We start from the raw sequence: 21039 nt of genomic DNA, 5'->3' as shown, positions 1-21039 counted from the left end.
GATTATATTGGGAATCTGATTACACTAAGAGGATTACATGAAATCCATCTACAACCTTTAACAACAAATTAAATTGACTATTAACTCCCAATATAGACTGGATTAATCAGAAAATATAGCTGCGTTATATTGCATTGCTATACATATGAATAATGTACAATAATCAGCTCTGTTGATCTAATTACCTTCACCATCTAAGCTTTTAAAAATGATGCATTGCCTGTTTCCTTCACTTTGTGGATTTGGGATGTTTGCAGACAATGGATGGGAGCTGACACCTGAGCTCAGGTCTGATGGGCTCATGGATGACAGATGAAGAGTGTAAACAGCGGGTGGCAACCAGGCAGGAGAAGAAGAAAACAAACAAGGATATTTCAGCAACACAAAACTCTGCAACGATGCAACAACCTGACAGAAAGGGGCTAGAATCCTTTTTTTTTTAGGGCCTGGATACATAATAATATACATTTTGCTATCAGTCTCCATAAGATGTTGGTTTTTCATATTTATTGGCTTAAGAAAATATTTTCATTCATACAGTTTTTGTCACATTATGGCCACCCCATTAAACCTGCTTTCTTAGGTTTTATTTGAGAGAAAAAAGTGCAGAGTTGTGAAGTAAAAGGTAAGGATTGCTTGTTGATGGTTTTACCTTAGTCCCAGATTATTTTGAACCTCTAACTGGTTTTCTTTCTGGTTTGAATTATATTTAGCTGCATCTGTCTCCTCTCCAATTCAAGCTGCCATTTAGCCCCTGATAAAAACACATCAGAATAAGATGCTGCTGCCACCACACATTTCACATTGATGATGACATTTAAAGTGACGTACAGAGTTTATCCCCCCATCCCCAGATTTGTTTAGGCTGTGACCAATATCGGCCCCATTAAAAGGTTTTCTCACATGAGCTATGGATCTTGAAGCTCCTCCTGAGTTATTATAGATCTCTTGGCCGCTTCTCAGATTAATGCTCCCTTTGCCCAGCATGCCATTTTAGCTGGGCAGCCGAGTTTTGGCCTTGCAGTTGTGCCATACTCTTTATTTTCAAGGTAAAGATTGAACAGTGCTCAGTGAGATGTTTTTAATTTATGATCAGGGGGACTATCACAAAGAGGGCAGATGCAGGTCATGCAATGTTAAAGGGTATTTAATAAAAACTAAAACCAAAATTTACCTGAGGCCATAGACTGAAAAAAACAACAACAAAAAAACAAAATAAGGAACAACCTGCAGGATGCAGAGAAGATAAAAGTTACTGTATTGGGATGATATAACAAGGAATGGCTCAGGAGACAGGCCTAAATGAAAGACTTATTACAGCAGGGAGCTACTATCAGGGAAAGCAGGGGACTAGGGAAGAGGTCACAAATTCTAGTCCTCAAGGAATGGTTGCCTTCTACGTTTAAAGGAGCTTTTTCTTGCAGACATAGGAAACATAGGTGATTAGTTTGACTCTGAACTGGACTGCCTGCGTAGGAGGTAATACGGTCATTTGATTCAGGTGGACTGGGGATGGATCTAAAGGTTGCTGGGCATTGGCCCCTGAACAATAGAATGTGAAGGGAAGAAGAGTGGGGAAGAATGCTAAGCTGATACAAAGTGAAAAAAAAAAAGAATCTAACAGAAACACAAAAGATTATTTATTAAATGTAATGTTTCAAATAAACAAAGTTCCAAACAAAACATAACTAAAACACGTGTCCTTTTTGTTGGCCTATCCACCAAAAACCCTCAAAAATAAATTTTTGTTTGTGGTTGTAAAGTGACACACTCACAAATTTAAATATTCTCTGTCAAAATTCGGTTTATGATTTGGTCATTGTGTAAATGATGTTCAATGACCCCACATATCTCAGATACTATGATTCAGTCCATCATATTAGCACTTGGCTCATAGCTTCGTGTCTTAACTTAATTTTTAGTTTCTTTCAAAGACAGCAAGGCACAGCCAATAATGTTTTCTTATGTTAAAAGAATGATTTTTTTTGAATATCTTTTGATCTAAGTCATAATTGCAACAAAGCCACTGAAACTGACCATAAATACGTTTACTCAAAGGTACTTAAAAAAACCTTTAAAAAAAAAGAAAAAAAAAAAAAGAAAATGTCATGACTCTGAGAGCTGGCCTAATTGATCATTTCATTCAACTGCCTGACTCTGCCCAGTTTCCAATTACCACTGTTCTAATCCACCTACTCCTGATCCTTTATATATGGCTCAGTCCCGGTAATCTGGGCCAGACCATTGAGATTATTGATGTTGTTACTGATGCCACAGTTTATGTTCTCGTACTCGGGGGGCAGTGGTGAGAGAGGGTTTTAGTGTTTCATAGTGTTCCTGATTTCCTGATCATGTTCTGCCTCTTATCCACTGAGCATGCCCTGTTCCTGTCTTGGTTCAGTGGAAAGAGTGGTTTTAGTTTTTCTTAGTGCTCCTGCTAACCTGACCTTTTCTGCCTCTCAACTACTGAGCCTGCCTGTTCCCACCTGAATGTTCTGCCTGAACTCTCTGTGGACTCCTGGAACTCTGGACCATCCTGTTATTATTCTGATTGGTATCCCTGACCTGGCTCGGACTCCTGCTTGCCCCAAAGACTGCAGCACCTGGTTCACTCTGGGCGGCACCCGTGGCTTCTAATTGGCAGCCCTCCGGCTGGATCATATGCCGTTCTTTGGAGGTGGACTGAACAGTCAAACCAGAGTTTCCAGTGATGGGAGGTGCACAGCCGCAGCCACTACAGATCCACAGTCCGCTTCTGTTATTTGTTTAAAAAAACAAGTGCTTTGAGTTATCCCATTGTCTGTCTTGCCTGAATTCTGGGTCCTACATTCTGAGTTATTACAACAGAAACTTCTACTAGTACAGTAGAACTATTCATAATCCAACACCTTCCAATTCCTTAAGATCAGTAAAAGGAATCACATTTCTGGATATCTCAATAAGAAGTTTCGACAGTTTGTATTTAGAAAAAATAACCTAAAACAGAAAGTGTTCAGATCTATTCTCAGTTAAATGTTATCCATATTGAATCTATAGAGTTTTACATTTCCTGTATATTTTTGAGGCGAATGCCATTTAAAAAGAATCATGTTGAGCAAAACATCCCCAAAGTAGTTTAAAGATTTAGAGAAAAACTTGTCTGAGGAAAGTAAAATGACCCAATGGACCATCTGGTTTGGAAAAAATCCTTTATCCAATATCCATAAAACAGTCAACAGAAACTCTGAGATCCTGGTAAAAATTCAAAGTATGAGTAAGGTCTTAAATGTCAGCAATTTCTGAGCCAAAAGCTTGGCATGAAGATACACAAACTGGCTCTGCAAGACGTTTGTTAGATGATACAACATCTCCCTGCAGGGGGATCTGTTATCTTTGGATATTATAGAATGCAATTTTAGGTTTAAATATTTACAACAAAGAAAGTTAAAGTTTCAGAATATCTGCACCCTAAGAGCTGCTACAAATAACATAGATTTTTTTTTTCTTCTGATGTGTTAAAAAAGTATAGGTTGCAGGCAGTGAAAAAGTATAGGAGTTGAGAGTTGACCAAAGTTCTGGACAGGACATGAGCATCTAACAGGCAACAAACCCATAGAAGAACCAGTCAGTTCAAAGATTCAGAACCTGATATCTTTTTACCTAAAATTAACACATGTTACTGTTAAAAGTTAATTATTTAAACAACCAAACCACTGGGCCACCATTTTTTTTTTAAAGAAAGGATAAATAATATTTAAGATTTATGTGTGGAGCTATCTCTATTATGCCAACTATTAACTGTTCTAAACTGGGTTTTGGTGTAACTTGCAATCTTTACTTTTTTCTAAAAAGAAAAAAAAATGTTAATAAAAAGAATTAACATTTTAAGGAGTGTTGAATAGCACGGTGAGACTAAGAAGGGTAGCAATTAACACCTGTAGCTGTACTGTACCAGTCGGCTAAACTCTGTGGGTGAACTCAAATATAACAGCCGTCAGGCTGTGAACATTAATGAAGGACCAACAGCAAACTGCCACACTGAGAGCTTACTCATGCTGCTTTTCTGCACTGGTGGAAAAGTGCAACTGATTACTCTTACATAACACGTTAAGTCTAAAGTGGTCCCTGATTAAAAACAAGCTGAAAATAACATTGAAACCGCTCATTATTTTAAACTTTTAGAGACAAATCACACAGCATCTCTACGAATGTTCAGTTTTTTTTTGCCCACCTGTTAAGTTTTTTAATGTTTTGTTTTGTAATCACCAATATAAAATGCAGCACTGTGCAAAAGTGTAGATTTATCCCTTGTTTTATTTCGATTTCACTAACAGACAGTGAAGTAGTGAAGTGTATAAACCTGATTTAGTTACACCAGCTGTGTCGGGAGAAAAGAGCTGGTGTTTCAGAAGCTTATGGAAGGTGTGCTATTTGAAATGCAGTGCTGCTATATAGTAAGAAAATGTGTGCATATCTGAATTTCAAGATTCAGCTAGTTTAAAAACAAATAGAATGAGTCTACTTTTTAGCAAACAGAAATTATTTTTAGTCCAAAGCACATTTTAGCCTATTTTTAATTTGAAACAGCAAAAAAGTTTGTTAGTTTAATCTATGTTGTATTTATACATCTTGGTTTAACTGTGTTCATAAAGTTGCAATGCAACAATTATAGGTAATATAGTTACCCCAAACAGTCAAGTTTTAGCCATCTTGAATAAAAAACAAAAAAAAACAAAAAAAAAACAATCAGTCTTGGTGTTTTTGGGCACTAAAAATCTCAGTTTTTTTATTCATAAATATTTTTAATAATGTTCACAAATTAGTTATTATTAATAGTTATTCTAGCATGTCTGAAATTTTTTTGGCATATCCTATATTTTAGTTGGAAATTATTGCTAATGTTGGCTGTTTTTAGACTGTAGTGTGCATAAAAAAATTGAATAACTGTGTTAAACAAAAAAAAAAAAAATCATATATGTTTTGTTATAGTAATTGCATATAGTGTGCTGTTTACTGCTGACATACTTAAGAAGGCCAACATGATTAAACCCAGAGCATTTTTTGTAGCTGACCTTTTCATAGTGAAACAAAAAGAGTAGGTACCAATAGCAACAACCAAATATTCAGCTGTGAATTTATTTTGATAGGCACACCATGTAGCCAATAATATGATTATATATGAGCAGTATGGCAGGTAGAAAGGGCCTCCAGTCATCTCACCTATTCACCGCTTGATACCATTAAAATGAAGCCTAATAAATCACACATCAATTTGTAGCTACAATGAGGATGTTTTGTTCCCCACTCTGACTACAGACAATTTAAAGCAAATTTCTAGGTTCTAAATATAACTAGGGCACTGAAATGCATTTTTTATGCAACATTTGCTCTCAGAAGATTACTCAGAGTTAGTCATTTAATTGGGGGTCTTAATCATATATATATATATATATATATATATATATATATATATATATATATATATATATATATATATATATATATATATATATATATATATATATATATATATATATATATATATATATGAGCAGATTAGAAGGCTACCTATTTTTCTTTTTGTCTATTTTATCTAAGAATACAAGGAGTCATATGACTGCAAACACAAATATGTTGGGTATAATGGGCAAAAATGGTAAGCAAATGACAAAAAAACAAAACAAAAAACAATTTATTTGTTTGGATTTTTATAAATCCAAACAAATAATCAATTATTCCCAAATTATAATGTAACAGATTTCAATTGATCAATACCAAAAACAAAGAGTTATTGGAAACCTTATTATCCGTTTAAAAACGAATCGAGCCAAAAGGGTCCAAATGGAACGTCCCCATACACTTCCCGTCGCCCTTAGCAACCGCTGTGTGTGCACGTGACTAGTTTGTTTTCATGCGTCACTTCCTGCGTGGCAGAGCCTGAAACAGCTAAAAAGTTAGCAGCTAGTGACAGATAGCTCAGCTTGTTTGATATTGTGACCATGCTGTTAGCTATATAAGCTGGGAAAACAACCGAAGTGTTTTAGTATCACATATTTAATGCTGTTTTCTTCGATGGCTGTTTAGCCCCGGTAGCTGGTAGCAACAGTTTGTTTAGCAAAGCTAAACGCTTGGTCCTGCCTTTTTTTTCTTCCTTTTTTCAATGGATCACTTATTTACAGGTAACCGCATGCTAAGGTGAGGTAAAATACTGTAGAAATCCTTCACTATGTCCAAGCAGCTGACTGCAGAGCAGCAGCGGAAGATTGAGGAGAACCGACGGAAGGCTTTAGAGCGAAGAGCCCAAAGACAGCAGCCTCCAGCGGGGGTTAGTGGGGCTCCACTGCAGGCAGATTTATCAAATCAGAGAGAAAATTACAGAAACCCAAATTTCTCTCTACCAACAAGGGTTGGTCCATCCTCTAAAATAGAATCTCAGATAAGCAGTAACCAGACCCATCTACCTATCAGCTGTCAAATTAACCAAAACACTCTGAATAATCCACCCAGACAGGTGAGCAGCTTGCTTAAAGATCTAATCTACAATATGATTTTTTTTTCGTTCATCTAATTAATAACTTGCATATTTAGATCAATGGCCCCGCTTCTTGGACAAGTCAGCAATTGAACAGCCCTGGATCAACTGCTGGAGGAATTGTTGGTATCAAGCCAGTTCAGGGCATCTCTGTCACATCTGGGAGCACATCTGCCTCCTTCTACAAGTCATCCAGCAAACCTGGAGTCCAGGTCTCTACAGCACAGCCTCCTTCAAGCTCCACCTTATCGGCTCCTTTACCTGCCAAAAAGGCTGCCATCTCTGTGAGGGGGAAATGTGTGCCTCATGCAGAGAATCGTTTCAAGGTTGAAGTAGGATACAATGCAGAGCTTATTGCTGTTTTTAAGTCCATCCCATCAAAGACCTATGGTATGTATCTGGCATTGCACCCACCCTTATACTTATCACCTTAGATAGAGACTATGAAACGTTTTTTCTTGTTATGTCATTGGTTAATAATATTCACCAAGTCTGGATTAGTGTGGGAAAAAAATTAAAATAAAGGGGGAAAACAATCTATCTCTCTCTCTCTCTCTCTCTACACACACACACATATATATATATATATATATATATATATATATATGTGTGTGTGTGTGTGTGTAGAGAGAGAGAGAGAGAGAGATAGATTGTTTTCCCCCTTTATTTTAATATTAATGTTTAACAGATGGATAATCAGTCTATTTCAGGACTTGGATCTAAATAGTTTTGTACTGATGGAGTATTTTTCCTTTTTCTTAGACCCTGCCACAAAAACATGGAGCTTCAGTCTGGATGACTATACACAGCTAAGTAAGAGCACAAGTACAAAAATAATATAATTTCCTTCAAGTAAACTTAAAGGTTAAAAGAACAGTTTGTGCCTTTTTGACGTCCTGTTGCAGTGGAGGAGGTAGCTGGCATTCCCTCCGTGTCTCTCAGACCTCTGGAGGGAATCGCAGCTTTGGACTCTACGTCCAGCCGACCCTATGATGGTGCAGCATTGGCAGCGCTACTAAAGCTCTGTAATGGCTGGCAGAAACCTGGCGCACCGACTCGAGGGCAGTGCATCCTGGTGTCTCGGAAGAAGTTTGAGGTGGACATCTCTTACGATCCTGATGTGATCGCGGCTTTTAAGCAGATTCCAACAAAAAACTATGGTAAAAACTGCTTTTTTTTTAAAGTTTATGCTTTGTTAACGTTTTTGTGTTGTTCTAAATGTTTTCCCTTAATTTGCAACCATTGCAGACATGACCACACGAACGTGGAGCTTTTCACTCGAGGATTACAAAAGACTGAGTAACTACATTTTTCTTGTTCTCTTTTCTTTCTCTGTGGCATCCTCCATCTTGTTTCTAACCATGCTGTGTTTCCTGCTCAGTGGACCTGCTCAGTGGGATGGCAGGAGTGGAGGTGGAGCCTCTTCCCAGGGCAGTAATACAGGCCTTCGCTGCCAGCTTTGATGGGACTAAAGCCAAATCTTTAGACGTCCCTGAGGCGGACCTCTCAAGCATCGACCCCACCCTAACCTCCAGCCTCATGCCCTTCCAGAAGGAGGGAGTCAAGTAGGTGTCTCTGGGAAGCTGCTAATGCTTTCTCAGCATATTATCCCCAATAAGTCAATACTGCCTAACACCACGAGTCATTTCTCAAAGTGTTAGTTTTATGGAGATTATTTGTTGGTGTTGGTTAAATTTTGAATCTAAAAATCTGTATAGAAGTGTAGGCATTAAGCTTTAGCTGTAATTTTGAATATTCTTAACATGCCTGCAGCTTTGCGGTGTCTAAGCAAGGCCGCCTGCTCCTGGCTGACGACATGGGCTTGGGAAAGACTGTGCAGGCCATCTGTATAGCAGCATACTACAGGAATGAATGGCCTTTATTAGTGGTGACACCTTCATCTGTTCGCTTCACCTGGGCTGAGGTACAAACCAGACATTTACTGTTCATATATAAAATGTATTTGTTTTCATTACCTTCTGCTCCTTTATTTAATTTTCCATAAGCATCACAATAGCAAAGCTGGACACTGAAACTCTTTAGCTGAAATATTAGGCAAATCTTTTACTAACTATGTTTGCTGAGGAATTCATTAGTTAGATTTTCTTTGGGGTTCATTTAAATTTCTACCTGCGTGTTTCCTGTAGCATTTATTTCGTTAATTTAGCAGCGGCGAAACTGTTTTTTTATGCAATTTCAATTTCCTGACTCCTGTGTTTACATTTTTCAGTTTTTATTATTTGTCATCTGGAATGATAAGCATATTTTATATATTTATAGCAAGTTACTGTAATCATGGATTTATACTCTACATACATTATTTAAAACTAGCAGATGATAAAAAGTATAATTTTAGGCACTTGCACATCAGTAAGGATAATCAAACACTTTTCATTGTCATCACCTTATTTAGGTTTTTTGCCGGGGAATTTAAAAACACGAATCTGTATCAGAACTTAAATAAAATCTTGTTTGGACTTTTGTTTGGATAAAATGTCTTTGGGATGAGACTTTGGAACTTTCTAGGCTGTTAACTCAGTTAATTGAATCAGCTTCCTGGTAAGAGAACAAAAATAAGCTTCCTTTTTAAAGAAAACATTTTTTTTTTTCTGTAAGTCTAACAGGTTACTGACATGATAAAATGAAAATGATGAGTGATTTGTCAGAGCCAGAGACGGTGGTCTATAAAGGGTAGGTTGACTAACACTGAGCCTGAGCGGCTAGGGATTTTTAACTCTGTATCGCTTGTAGGCTATGAAGGTATGATGACTAACGGCCTTATTCCAGTTCAAAAAGACCATCCGATTGTCCGTTGTCTATAAATACCCGCTAGTAGAACAGAGGGGTTGGGGCCGGCTATCTCCTGTGGTCATTGGGTGTAAAGTGGAGTCTGATTTTTGGGACCTAACTTTTTGTTTTTTGTTCAGATGACAGAGAACCAAAAGATAAATGCACTTTCTACCCTCTAAGATCAGGGTTTCAGCTTGACCTGTCCGGTTTAAATTAAAAAATTGAAGAACTGGAAGTTTTTTTTAATGCCACAGATCACAATCCCTGCCTTTAAGGATCTCTATTTACTGTACAGTGAATTCCAGATTTGACTAAAATGCATGAAAAAGATCATCTTGTTGGACTAGCCCTTTAAACTGCTGAGAAATCAAACCCTGTTTTATAAAAGTTGCAACTAAAGCTGAAACAGTTATTTGGATTAATCATGATCGATTGATTATGGAAATAATCTTCAATTTAGTAATCGATTAATTGTTAACACGAATGTAGAGACTCTAAAACATGCCTTTAACTGACAGAGCAACCCACCTTGAGCAACAATTATACCAAAATTGTAAAACAAATGTAAATATTTTTCATTTAATATAAATATATTTTTCCTCTGTCATTATGCTGTATCCAGAGGTCCTCAAGTAGAAAAGTTTTATTTTCACCGGATTTGTTTTGCAAAATTCTTGTTTAAGGACCTTTTTGCCACCAGATTACTAATCTATTATTCAAAAAAAGAATCGAAAGATTAATTGATTTGCAAAATAATGTGTAAGTTGCAGCCCTAGTTTCAACTCTTAAATACCCAGAATGTTGTTAGTCTGGAAATAGAAATGCATTTGAAAATGAATTGGTAGTTACACTGCTTAGAGCGGTTCATTGCCAGAGATGAAAGTGAATTAAGTCTTATAATGTTGGTCCATTTATTTTATTAATGATTGATGCCTTTAGGCCTTTAGACGCTGGCTCCCCTCACTGAGTCCCGCCAGCATCAATGTTGTGGTGAAGGCCAAGGAAAACATACGGTCTGGTTTGGTCAACATCGTCAGCTACGACCTACTGAGCAGGATGGACAAACAGCACCCGGGACAACCCTTCAATGTCCTCATTATGGTGGGCTGCTATTGAACTGGCTCCAGTTTAACCAGTTCCTGAAACCCTCATGATGTCTAAAGATCTGGTTTCTGTCTTTAAACAACAAATCTCCCTCTCTCTGTGCAGGATGAGTCTCACTTTCTGAAGAACATGAAGACTGCTCGTTGCAAAGCAGCCTTACCTCTGCTGAAGGTAACGATAGAGAACAATTAATTTATTGCTGGCAGAAGGTGGAGTCTGTGTGTTTAGTGTCATAATTGCACTTATAATGAATCTACATTCTGAAAACATCACATAAACACAGCGAAACATGGTGGTGGGAGTATCATGCTGTGGGAATACTTTCCAGCAATAAGAAGAAAATAACTGATTAAAGCTGATGGGAATATGTTAGTGGCCTGCTCAAAGTCCATTCTATGGAAAGACTTTACAGTTGATGTTTTCTCTCCATCTTGGGCCCCTTTGCTTAAATTTTAGATATTTTGCAAAGATTTTTGCTTTTTCCTCCACAAGATGGAAAAGGAAAAATCTTTTTAGTTCTGTTTTTATTGATTTTAATGCTGTTCTGTTCTTATTCTCTTCTTGTTTCATCTTGAAGATGTTTATTCGTTTTACATGTTCAGGTCTTTATCAGAATTATGGTTCTATGAGCTGGATTATCTGTATGTATAAAGCTGATAAAGCTATGCCTCAAAAAACCTTTTTTGTTCTTCCAGGCAGCGAAGAGGGTGATTCTTCTTTCAGGGACCCCTGCGATGTCCAGACCCTCTGAGCTCTACACCCAGATCCTGGCAGTCAGACCTACACTTTTTCCTCGCTTCCATGAGTTTGGGGTGCGCTACTGTGATGCTCAAAAGGTAATTTCAGTCTAATGAATCAACACTTGAAGGCAGTTAGTTTATTTAAATGCACTTTTTCAGATTGGGTTGTTTATTTACATCTAAATCCATAACAGTTTTCTTTAGTAGAACCAAGTAAGGGGCTCATGATGAAAAATAGATTGTTGGATCATCACCAACCTTAATTAATACGATTTACTTACTAAACTGATTTTCTTCAAACACCCAGTTTGTTCACTGACTTTGACCTTTCTTGATCTTTCCCGCCATCTTGTTTGTTCACCTGCAGCAAAACTGGGGCTGGGACTACTCCGGCTCCTCTAATCTCGGAGAGCTTAAGCTTTTGTTGGAGGAGTGTCTGATGCTGCGCCGCCTGAAGTCTGATGTCCTCTCCCAGCTTCCCTCCAAGCAGCGAAAGGTTGTCACCGTGACGATAGATGGGGTCAGTACCAGCACCAAAGCTGCTCTCTCAGCTGCAGCCAAGCTTCTAGTCAAAGATCATCGCAGTGTAAGTCTTCTTTGTTTTACCTTTAAGGTTTCTTTCTCATTAAACCTATGTATTTCCTTGCAATGTTCTGCAACAAATATTTTCTGAACATTATTATTTATTCCGTGTAATCCTTGTTTTGTTAAGCAATTGTTTTTAATTTGCTTCCCAGATCTTCCATATTTCTCACCAAAAATCCGTTTTTAATTACATATCCTGTTGGAAGCATGTCATAAAGACTTAAATATAAAAAGTTATTTTCATCTAATGCCTTAATATTTTTACTATTTTAAATTTGTTAAAAGGAGAGCTACTGATTCTGATTAATAGAAAATTAATGATTACTAAAAATAAAATCATTTTTTTTTAGATATTCTTGATGACTTAGAAATGTAACTGATTATTATTATTTTTTTTCTTCTTGTTTTTTTTTTCTTCTTCTTTTGTTTGAATGTAATGTAACTGATTAAAGTAAATATATTTACTAACAGTATCAACTTTTGGCACAAAGTTACAGAGCTTTTCTCTCTGTGCTGCCAAGAAGACGTGTTAGTGCTGTAAATACAGTCTAAAAGCCAGCATGGTGGCCGAAGAGGTACTACAGGGTGGTCTAAAACTGAATTAAACTATTGAAGTTTTTGGTTGAGATGTGATAAAATGTGCAAAGTTTTCAAAAGAATGATTACTGTTTTTATAGATTAGCTTTTTTAACCACTTTTAATCGCCAACTGAATATTTCTAATAATTGCGTGCAGCAATGCAATCCAGTTTCTTTAAAAAACAACAGAAGCAGCCTGTTTGTTGTTATCAAAAAACAACCCTATTTTTTTTTATAAAAAGCAAATTTTTTTTCCTTAAGATTTTTTTCAGATGATTCCACCCCTATGTTTTTATTTATTTTATCCATAAAACTGTTAAAAATTACATTCAACACAAGCTGAACAAAAAACAGTTTGACTATTGTTGAATATTTCTGGATCTAACCGTCTCATGAGTATAGCTCATTGTTATGACAGTGTTTAAAATGAAAGGCTGTGTGAATAAAAGAAAACGTGAAGCTCATAGTTTTCTTTCGGCAAAGGAAAACAGATGTTTCGGTTTTATCTCTCTCAGTTCACGAGGGAATCGGTTCAAGCTTCAAACACAGAAGTGGCTTTAAACGCCGAGGAGTGCTTCAGTCAAGCTTTATTTCCCTCTAATGGGGGCGAGTTACAGAGCATGATTGTGCATAATCACAGTGCTCATCACAGTAATGGCAGTCCTATCAAATCATCAAGCAGAATCCTGTCACTTCTTATCTTTTGCACTTTTCTTGTCTTTTCTTTCAGAAAAAAGAGGAGAAGGAGGCCCTTCTTATCTTTTACAACCACACAGCTGAAGCCAAGCTGCAGGCCATTATGTGAGTACACTCCCCCCTGATAAAGGAGATCAGGGAGTCAGAAATAAAAATGTTGAAATGAAACTGGATAATTTGTATGATGAATCTGATCAAAGTGATTCAGAAATAAGAAATGACGTCCAACACAAATATTGCTATGAATCCGTCTTATTAAATGTCTCTGTGTGTTTTTGTCATTGTCAGGGAGTATATAACAGACATGCTGGAGTGTGGCAGGGAGAAGTTTCTTGTCTTTGCTCATCATAAATTAGTCCTGGATCACATCTCTGCCGAACTGCTGAAAAAGGTAAATTATTTATTGGAAATTATGTTTTCTTGGACAGTTTTTTTTTTTTCTTCAGCATTTTGTCTTTTTACATTCATAACCTTTATTTATTAGGATTTCTGCCAACACGCTACTACAGCCAATACAAAGTAGTGCTTGATTGTGCTTGGGATCATAATGATTTAACTGGATTCATTTTTTTTCCTCCTAAAACATAAATCTGAAAAGTGTAGCTTGTATTTATCTCCAGTTCCTCTGTGTTCATACATTTTCCCTACCAGCTCACGTCTGGGGACAGATTATGTTGCTTCTAATAACTCAACAGGAATGAGCAACATTAAGCTCAATCAGGTGGAAGCCGAGCATCTGTGACCATCAGGTTTCAAGTCTTGTTTCAGAACTGGGATTTGACTAGGATATGAGTTTGCTTTGATTTGATCCTTTCATTATCATTATTGCAGCTTTGGCTCCAGTGCAAGCCCCTTCATGGCTTCTAGCTAACAGCAAAGGGACTTTTTCTGACTATCTGTCTGCAGTGCCTTTCTTCGTGCCGCTCTTCTATCAGTGATGACTGGTGGATCTCTCCAGAGTTACCGCAGGGTTCATGGTTGCTTCTCTGAGAGATGCTTTATTTGTCTGAGTTGTCAGTTTAGATAGAAAGTCATGTTGCGGTACATTTCCAGCTCTATCCTTTTCTTTACATTTTCAGATGGTTACATGAACAGTGTTTCAAAACTTTGCATATTGTTCTAGAAGTTAAACCTGTTTTAAACAGCTCCACAAGCTGATCCCTGTTCATAATGCTAATCATAATGCTAATCCTCATTTTCCTTAACAAACTTCCTATATCTTCACAGAACATTTTAATTTGTAATGGGAATAAACTACTCACAGGGTTTTTTAATGTGTTTTAAAGCATGTGTAATGTTTATTACATCTAAATATTAGTTATATAAATATTAGTTATAAAGAGTTCTGCCAGACGCTGTTTTGTTTCTTTATCGTTCATATTAATGATGGTTGAGTGGTATTTATTTTTCTTGATCCTTTTTTTTTTGTCAAAAGAATATGATTAAGCTTTTTACCTTCAACAGAACGTCAGCTTCATCCGCATCGACGGAGGGACTCCGTCCGCAGAGCGGCAGCATCTGTGTGAAAAGTTCCAGTATTCCTCCAAGTCCTGTGTGGCTGTGTTGTCAATCACTGCAGCTAATATGGGTCTTACCCTGCACTCTGCAGACCTGGTGATCTTTGCTGAGCTCTTCTGGAACCCAGGGGTAAGCCATACCCGTCAAACACGTCTAAGAATTACATATTTCTGTTTAGGACTGTTGTTTAGTAACAGCTGTTTGGTTCATCTTACCTTGGGCTCATAGACTCACAATGTAATAGGAAAATCTGTGTTTCAAACTCCTGACAGTGTTACTTTTTACGTATCACTCTGTGGGGCACCAGGCAAAGCTTTGTTGTCTTGTGGCCATAAAATATATAAATGCTTCCCAAAGGATCAATAATCCATTATTATGTGATAAATTAAGGAGAAACGGTGGATCCAAGCTTTCAGGCAGTAGATTGAGGAGACTAAGGATGTCCATGTATCAAAAACCATCCTACAAACTGTCCTTATTAATAAATTAGGTTTTGTTTTAGACATTATCAGAAAAGAAATCTGATTACCAGTAATTATTATGTACAAAAGAAAAGAAAAGAAAGATCCAAGAATCTCTAGAGGAAGAAGTGAAGGGGCTATTGTCCAAGAGGTTTGCATCCATCACCTATGGAGAAAGAGTTTTCTGACCTATGTTTCTTTCCATGTTTTGCATAGCAGAGGCATTTTGTTATGAGGGTTAAAACCATTTTCTGTATTTTTATTAACAAATTAATTCTTTAAACTCCAGTTTCAAGACTTGCCATTACCTACAAGCCTTTGAAAGGTTTTAGACTTTATTGAGAATTCTTTTCAAAATCAAAGTCTGCTTCTGGTTTGCGTTTCAATTAGTGAGTCCTGGAAGAAGTGAAGGCAGAAAAACTGTCTCCATTTTTGTTCTTCTAGGTGACATCTTTTCTTCAGTGCAAGTTATTCCTGTAGCTTGTTCAACCACCAACTTTTTCCTCCCACTTAATTTTCATTGAAATTGCTTGGATGTAGCTCTCTATAAACTGTTTCTTCAGCCATAGTAAAATAACATTAGGTCCTTCTGTCATTAACCAAACCAACTAGGGGTTGGAGTTATGATGGTATCAGCTGATGGTGGAGTAAAACATAGCATGGATCTAAACCAGGAAGATTAGGGGATTTATAAAGAAAATTCTGTTGGCTTGTTTTTGTTTTGTGCTTTTCTGTACCTCTAATTTCAGCTTCATAACCTAATGTTTCTGTAGCTGGCTTCCACTTTGCTTACATTTTTTTATGAAAATACAGATTTTATCTTTGCGTCAAAGGTCTGAGACTGAATATTCTTTTACTATTTAGAGTTGAAATATAATTGTGAGGAACACAAGTTAGCTAAACTACACGAGGGGAAAAAATAATGTTTTCTAAAAAGAATGTTTTCTAGAGGGTGTTTGTAGGGATGAACTATATATCAGTATTAATGTTGGTAACAGCTAATGTTTGTAATTTTTAAGCATATTGGAATCAGTTGGATAAGTAAAACCTGGGTTATATTTTAAGAACTGATGTTAATTTCCATTAAGTTTCTGCTTTAGTTTTGCAGGTGTTTAACTGAAGCTGAGGTCAGTTCATGGTCTCCAGAGGGTTGAAAATCTGTCGGTCATTTTTTAATTTATCAAATAATAATCAGATAGCCAAATTTTCCTTAAAGAAGATTTTTATAGAAATTAAACCAGGTGAAACTCAAGCTTTCTACTTGAGGAGTTTTAAATAAAACATATTGACAGATAAAATTGTATTTTAATCTTAAATACAAACTGTTTTTTGTTTTTGTACGATTTTGATATAAGTGCTGCTCTAAGTGGGTTTGTTTGTCAGCTAAAGACATGTTTTACAGCCTCTATACTCTATTTAACGAACAATCGTAACTGAATTAGTTGACGATTATTTCAGTAACCGATTAATTGTTTCAGCTCTAGTTATCAGCCATAAAAGAAATTATAATTATTTTAGGCCCAAATCTTTATATCTTTGCTTCTGTAGCTGTTTGGCCTAAAGTATTGCTCTCCAAATTGTTTGGTAAACTGGTTAAAATCTCAAATTTGAAAATACTGAAGGGGTGTTATTATTGTCTGGATGTTAAACCGTCCTCAGAGGCTTATAATTAATTTTTACAGTAATAAAATACACATTTTTAATAATTATTTTCATGTGTTCTGTTCTGTATAAGAAATGTTATTACAATTTTGCTTGAAAATGTACCATACTTCCATTTAAGACTGATAAAAATCAGCTGCCAGTAAAATAAATAGAAATTGGAAAAAGTTAAAATTGAGAAAATAAAAAATGAGATACATTTAGAATTATCAGCAGCAGATTTGTTGACTTCTGTTAATTTGTTTTTGTTTAATGTTGATGTTCATTGTAAGTAGAGCTGTGGGTGAGCCGTTCCAGCTTGTTAAAGATGAAAACCACTGCAGAACTTTGCAAAAATGTTTTTTCTTCAGGTTCTCATTCAGGCTGAGGACAGGGTTCATCGTATCGGACAGACCAGCAGTGTCAACATTCACTACCTGGTTGCCAAAGGGACTGCTGATGATCATCTGTGGTATGTCTTCAATCATTCATTCCCTTACATTAACTGACCCTGAAGCTAAAAAGTTAGAGGTTGGTGGGTGGGGTAATGTGGGCTGAGTGATATGCGTGTCATGAGAAGCTCAAACCTTACTGCTCCAATTATTTTTGTCCTGATCCAGGCCAATGATTCAAGCTAAAATGAACGTGTTGGAACAGGTGGGTCTGTCTGAGTCGAACCTTTCAGACAACGCTGTGAATGCAAGCTTCCACTTAAAGGTGGGTTTCATACATGCTGCTCTGTGAAACACATTTACATGTGATGATCCAATGTCCAACCTTATCGCATGAATTTACCCAGGACCCGAGTCAGAAGAGCATCATGGAAATGTTCCAGAGATCTTTCTCTGAGGAAGACGACTTTGACGAGGCCATCCTAATGGAGGCTGCAAACGACTGGGAAGACACGCCCCCAGAAACGACCCCTGCTCCTTTCCCCAATATCACCAATGTTACAGATGGCCCCAACAAAAAGACTATTAAAGACTTTTTTAACAGATGACTCCAGAAATGCTTTATATCACCTTTGTTTGTTCACTAGAGTGGGATATTTCTCCTTCGTTATGCCTATCATGACCAAAGTTAAATGTTCCTGTTTTTCTGCAAAAGTAAAATATGTTTAAGTTCTGCTAATAAAGGAAATACATTTAAAAAAGCTGACAGTGTTAAATCTCATTATTTTCTCCGTTAATTAATAATAAAAAAACATTGAAGATAGAAGGTGGATCACCTGAAGCTCTCAGATGTTGTATTTCATTTATTATTGTTCAAGATATTTCCATAATGTGTTTGTTTAGTGTTATACTTACATTATCTTTAAAAAACAGCTAAAATTTAATGAAAACTGACAAGGTCATCATAGATTACTCATCTGCAAATTGAAGAAGATTGAAAAAAACTTGGTGATATATATATTTTTTTTTATAGCTCTATGATGGAATCTATGTTTATGTTCCTGTTACGTTTAGGTCAACCTGTCAATGATACAAAAATAGGAGGAAAAGCGGCTGAAAAAAATATTGGCACTGAATTAACTGAAGCAAAAGAAACATTTTTAATCAGAGATGAACAAAATAAATCTGCTCTTCATATCTCCAACTTTATGGAGAATTTGAGCATCTAGAAAGTTTTCCGAAGCCTAAATCAAAGATTGATGCATGGAAAATCTATTTCCCAGACCGTTATTTAGACGTCAAAGTGTTATTGTTTGGGGCGTGCTTTGGTGGTGGTTGGCGCACATGACCCATGTATGGAGGTCTTAGTCCTCAACGCGGGCGACCCGGGTTCAGAGCCAGCTTATAGTGCCTTCCCACGTCTCTCCACCTGTCTCCCTACTGTCCATAAAACGAGCTGTAAAAACTCAAAAAAAAAGAAAAAAAAAAGGCTATTGGTTGTCTGTCTGCTTTTTTTTTTAAATTGATCTATAGACTGTTCTAAACTTGTAATTGAGTGACTGCATCTGTGTTTTTAATGTCTACCTTGCAGTAACACATTGTTTTCAGGATTTCCCATTTCAGTCTATAAACACTAGAAACCAATTGTGCAGTTGTTAAACCAGGAATACCACCTTCCATGATTCCTCCAGCCCCCTCATATTTGATTAGATTTTTTCATACAAATTGTTGAAATGAAAGAAGTCCCATTCTTATGATGCCACACATCACTGCTTCAAGGGAAAGTGGGATGATTTTTGCTTGGAACGGTTTAGATTGTCCTTCCGTCTCCGGTCCTTCTGACCAGAGATGGATGGGATTTAAAATCTGAAGATCATCTAAACAAGAATGAAAGGAAGGGCATGCAGCTGGCGCAGTGGTTAATGCGCACGACCCATGTACGGAGGCCTTGGTCCTCGACACGGCCGGCCTGTGGTCCTTTGCCAAGTGTCTCTCCCCCCCTCTCATACCCCCTTTCCTGTCAGCCTATTGTCACAAAAATTAGCCACTAGTGCCGTAAAAACTCAAAGAAAGAAAGAAAGAAGAGAACAAAGGACTGATCAAATATGTGCTGTACTGTCCTGCAACAAGGAACTTGATTGTGCCGTGAGTCGATCATCTGACATGTGAGTGTTCTTGTTCAGGTCTAAATGTTTAATTAAAACCATTAGGGTCATCAGTAGCTTCTGTTTCTACCATCTTCACATCCAGCTGCTGCCTGAGACAATGGGAGAATAAACATCAGTTTTCTTTACAGAGCTCCAAAGGCTTAGAGTCAATGCAAAGATAACATTTTCTGTGCATTATAGTCATTTCTAAATTAGTAATAAAAACAGCTGTAAGCAAGATTTTTCACCCTTGTACAGTTGGTAGCTTCCCAGTAGGTAGACTTAGAGACCTAGACAACCTTTATTGTCATTTTGTATACACAGAGTGTATACAAAATGAAATTTCTTTTTGAACAGCTTTTAGAACATTTCCATTCTATAAAGTGCAGCAGTGATCAAATGTGAACAGTGTGGGAGAAAAAAAGATATGTTCAGAGCATTAATATATATGGTGCAAATATTCAGTATTTTGTTTTATTGTCAGTGTGATGCAGAGTCTGTGACGTGATTTAGAGTTTCTTTACAACAGTTCAGTCTGTCTGATAGCGGTGGGGAAGAAGCTGTTTCGGAATCTGCTGGCACCTGCATTGAATGCTGCGAAGCCTCTTTCCAGAGGGCAGCAGGGAGAACAGTCCATGGTGGGGGTGTGAGGGGTCATTAATGACATTATGGGCTCGGGATACGCAGCGCTGGGATGAAATGTCTTTTACGAAGGGAAGAGGAGCCCGATGATCTCTACTCTTCTCACCTTCCAGTCTGAGGTGCTGCAGCCTCCACCCCACACAGTGAGACAGCTGGTCAGAACGTTCTCTATGATGCTTATGTAGAAGGTGGTGAGGACAGGTTGTCCAATTCTGGAGCTTTCTGTTGCCGGACGAGAACCTTTCAGTTTTTAGTTGTTTTTCTTTCCTCAAAGCTTTCTACAAAAAGGCTTTAGAGCGGTTTTCACCAACCTTTTCCAGGCTTAGGGCTACTTCAAGGATACTGAGTCAGGGGAAGGGCTACCAATAAACATATTTTTATGGTTTCTTTTCATTTTGATTTTTCCTTAGATATTTTCATTTTGAAATCTCTATAAATGCTTACATGACCTATAATAAATATTATTAAATGCTCTATAAATGATTAAAAAAAAAGCCATGGAATAGAATAAAATTCCAAACATAGCCCAGTTGTGAGTCATTCAGGAGATGCGGGGAGCACCTCCTGTGATCCTTTGGTGCCCAACTGGCACCATGTTCGTGACTCCAGCTTTACAGGATATTTATCTCCGGTAGGTATGATGGCCATAGCTCGCATAGCATTGTTTGCAACAGAAGGAGCTATTAATACGTTAGTTATTCAAGTGATTGTTTGGGATGATGGGCTTTTAATGCATATCATTTTTAATCATGTTTAAAGTGATTTCAGTTCCTCAGACCTTAATGCAACATCCAAACCAAATTGTGTTTAAAAAATGCCAGAAAAAAAAATGCAGATGAAATACAACAAAGGAAATAATGTCCTTTTTTGGTCTCATTCTTTAAAGCGTTAAATGGTCTTAGAAACAGAGACATATACACAGTTTTACCAGAACCTGACCTAAATAAACCGGCTTTATTCCTCTGACTCGCAGTCTGGCCTTTTTCATAATCAACACCTAATAGCCCTGGCTGTTCCTGTTAGCTCTACTTGTTTAATTAGATGAGAAATTGAGAGGGGGCTGTTTTTCTCATTAAGCCATTTCCTGCCTGCCTTTAGGGGACCATTTTAATATTTAACAGCAAAGGTACCAAGGTGAAGTACAGTGATTGCTGAGAAAAGGCTTAAATTTAATTTGTTATAACAAGAAGGTTATCTTGCTAAATGGAAAAAAAAAGGACAAATTTAATTGATA

The 21039-nt window shown here is 37.0% G+C and overlaps 1 protein-coding gene across 1 annotated transcript; it reads left to right on the top strand.

Moving 5' to 3' along the window:
* Window positions 1–5914: 5914 nt before the first annotated feature.
* smarcal1 (SWI/SNF related, matrix associated, actin dependent regulator of chromatin, subfamily a-like 1) lies at window positions 5915–17773 on the top strand. Its single transcript, XM_038268171.1, has 17 exons — window positions 5915–6490; window positions 6568–6901; window positions 7274–7324; window positions 7417–7671; window positions 7760–7810; window positions 7893–8076; window positions 8285–8435; window positions 10241–10402; window positions 10511–10576; window positions 11101–11241; window positions 11513–11731; window positions 13039–13109; window positions 13293–13395; window positions 14469–14651; window positions 16996–17096; window positions 17245–17341; window positions 17424–17773. Exons 1-17 carry the CDS (start codon window positions 6206–6208, stop codon window positions 17622–17624), a joined length of 2655 nt encoding a protein of 884 aa, XP_038124099.1. The 5' UTR covers window positions 5915–6205; the 3' UTR covers window positions 17625–17773.
* Window positions 17774–21039: the final 3266 nt, after the last annotated feature.

Source organism: Cyprinodon tularosa, unplaced genomic scaffold (genome assembly GCF_016077235.1).
Source record: "Cyprinodon tularosa strain WSP-4 unplaced genomic scaffold, ASM1607723v1 ctg695, whole genome shotgun sequence".
Taxonomy (NCBI): domain Eukaryota; kingdom Metazoa; phylum Chordata; class Actinopteri; order Cyprinodontiformes; family Cyprinodontidae; genus Cyprinodon; species Cyprinodon tularosa.
This window is presented reverse-complemented; position numbering and strand designations above follow the sequence as displayed.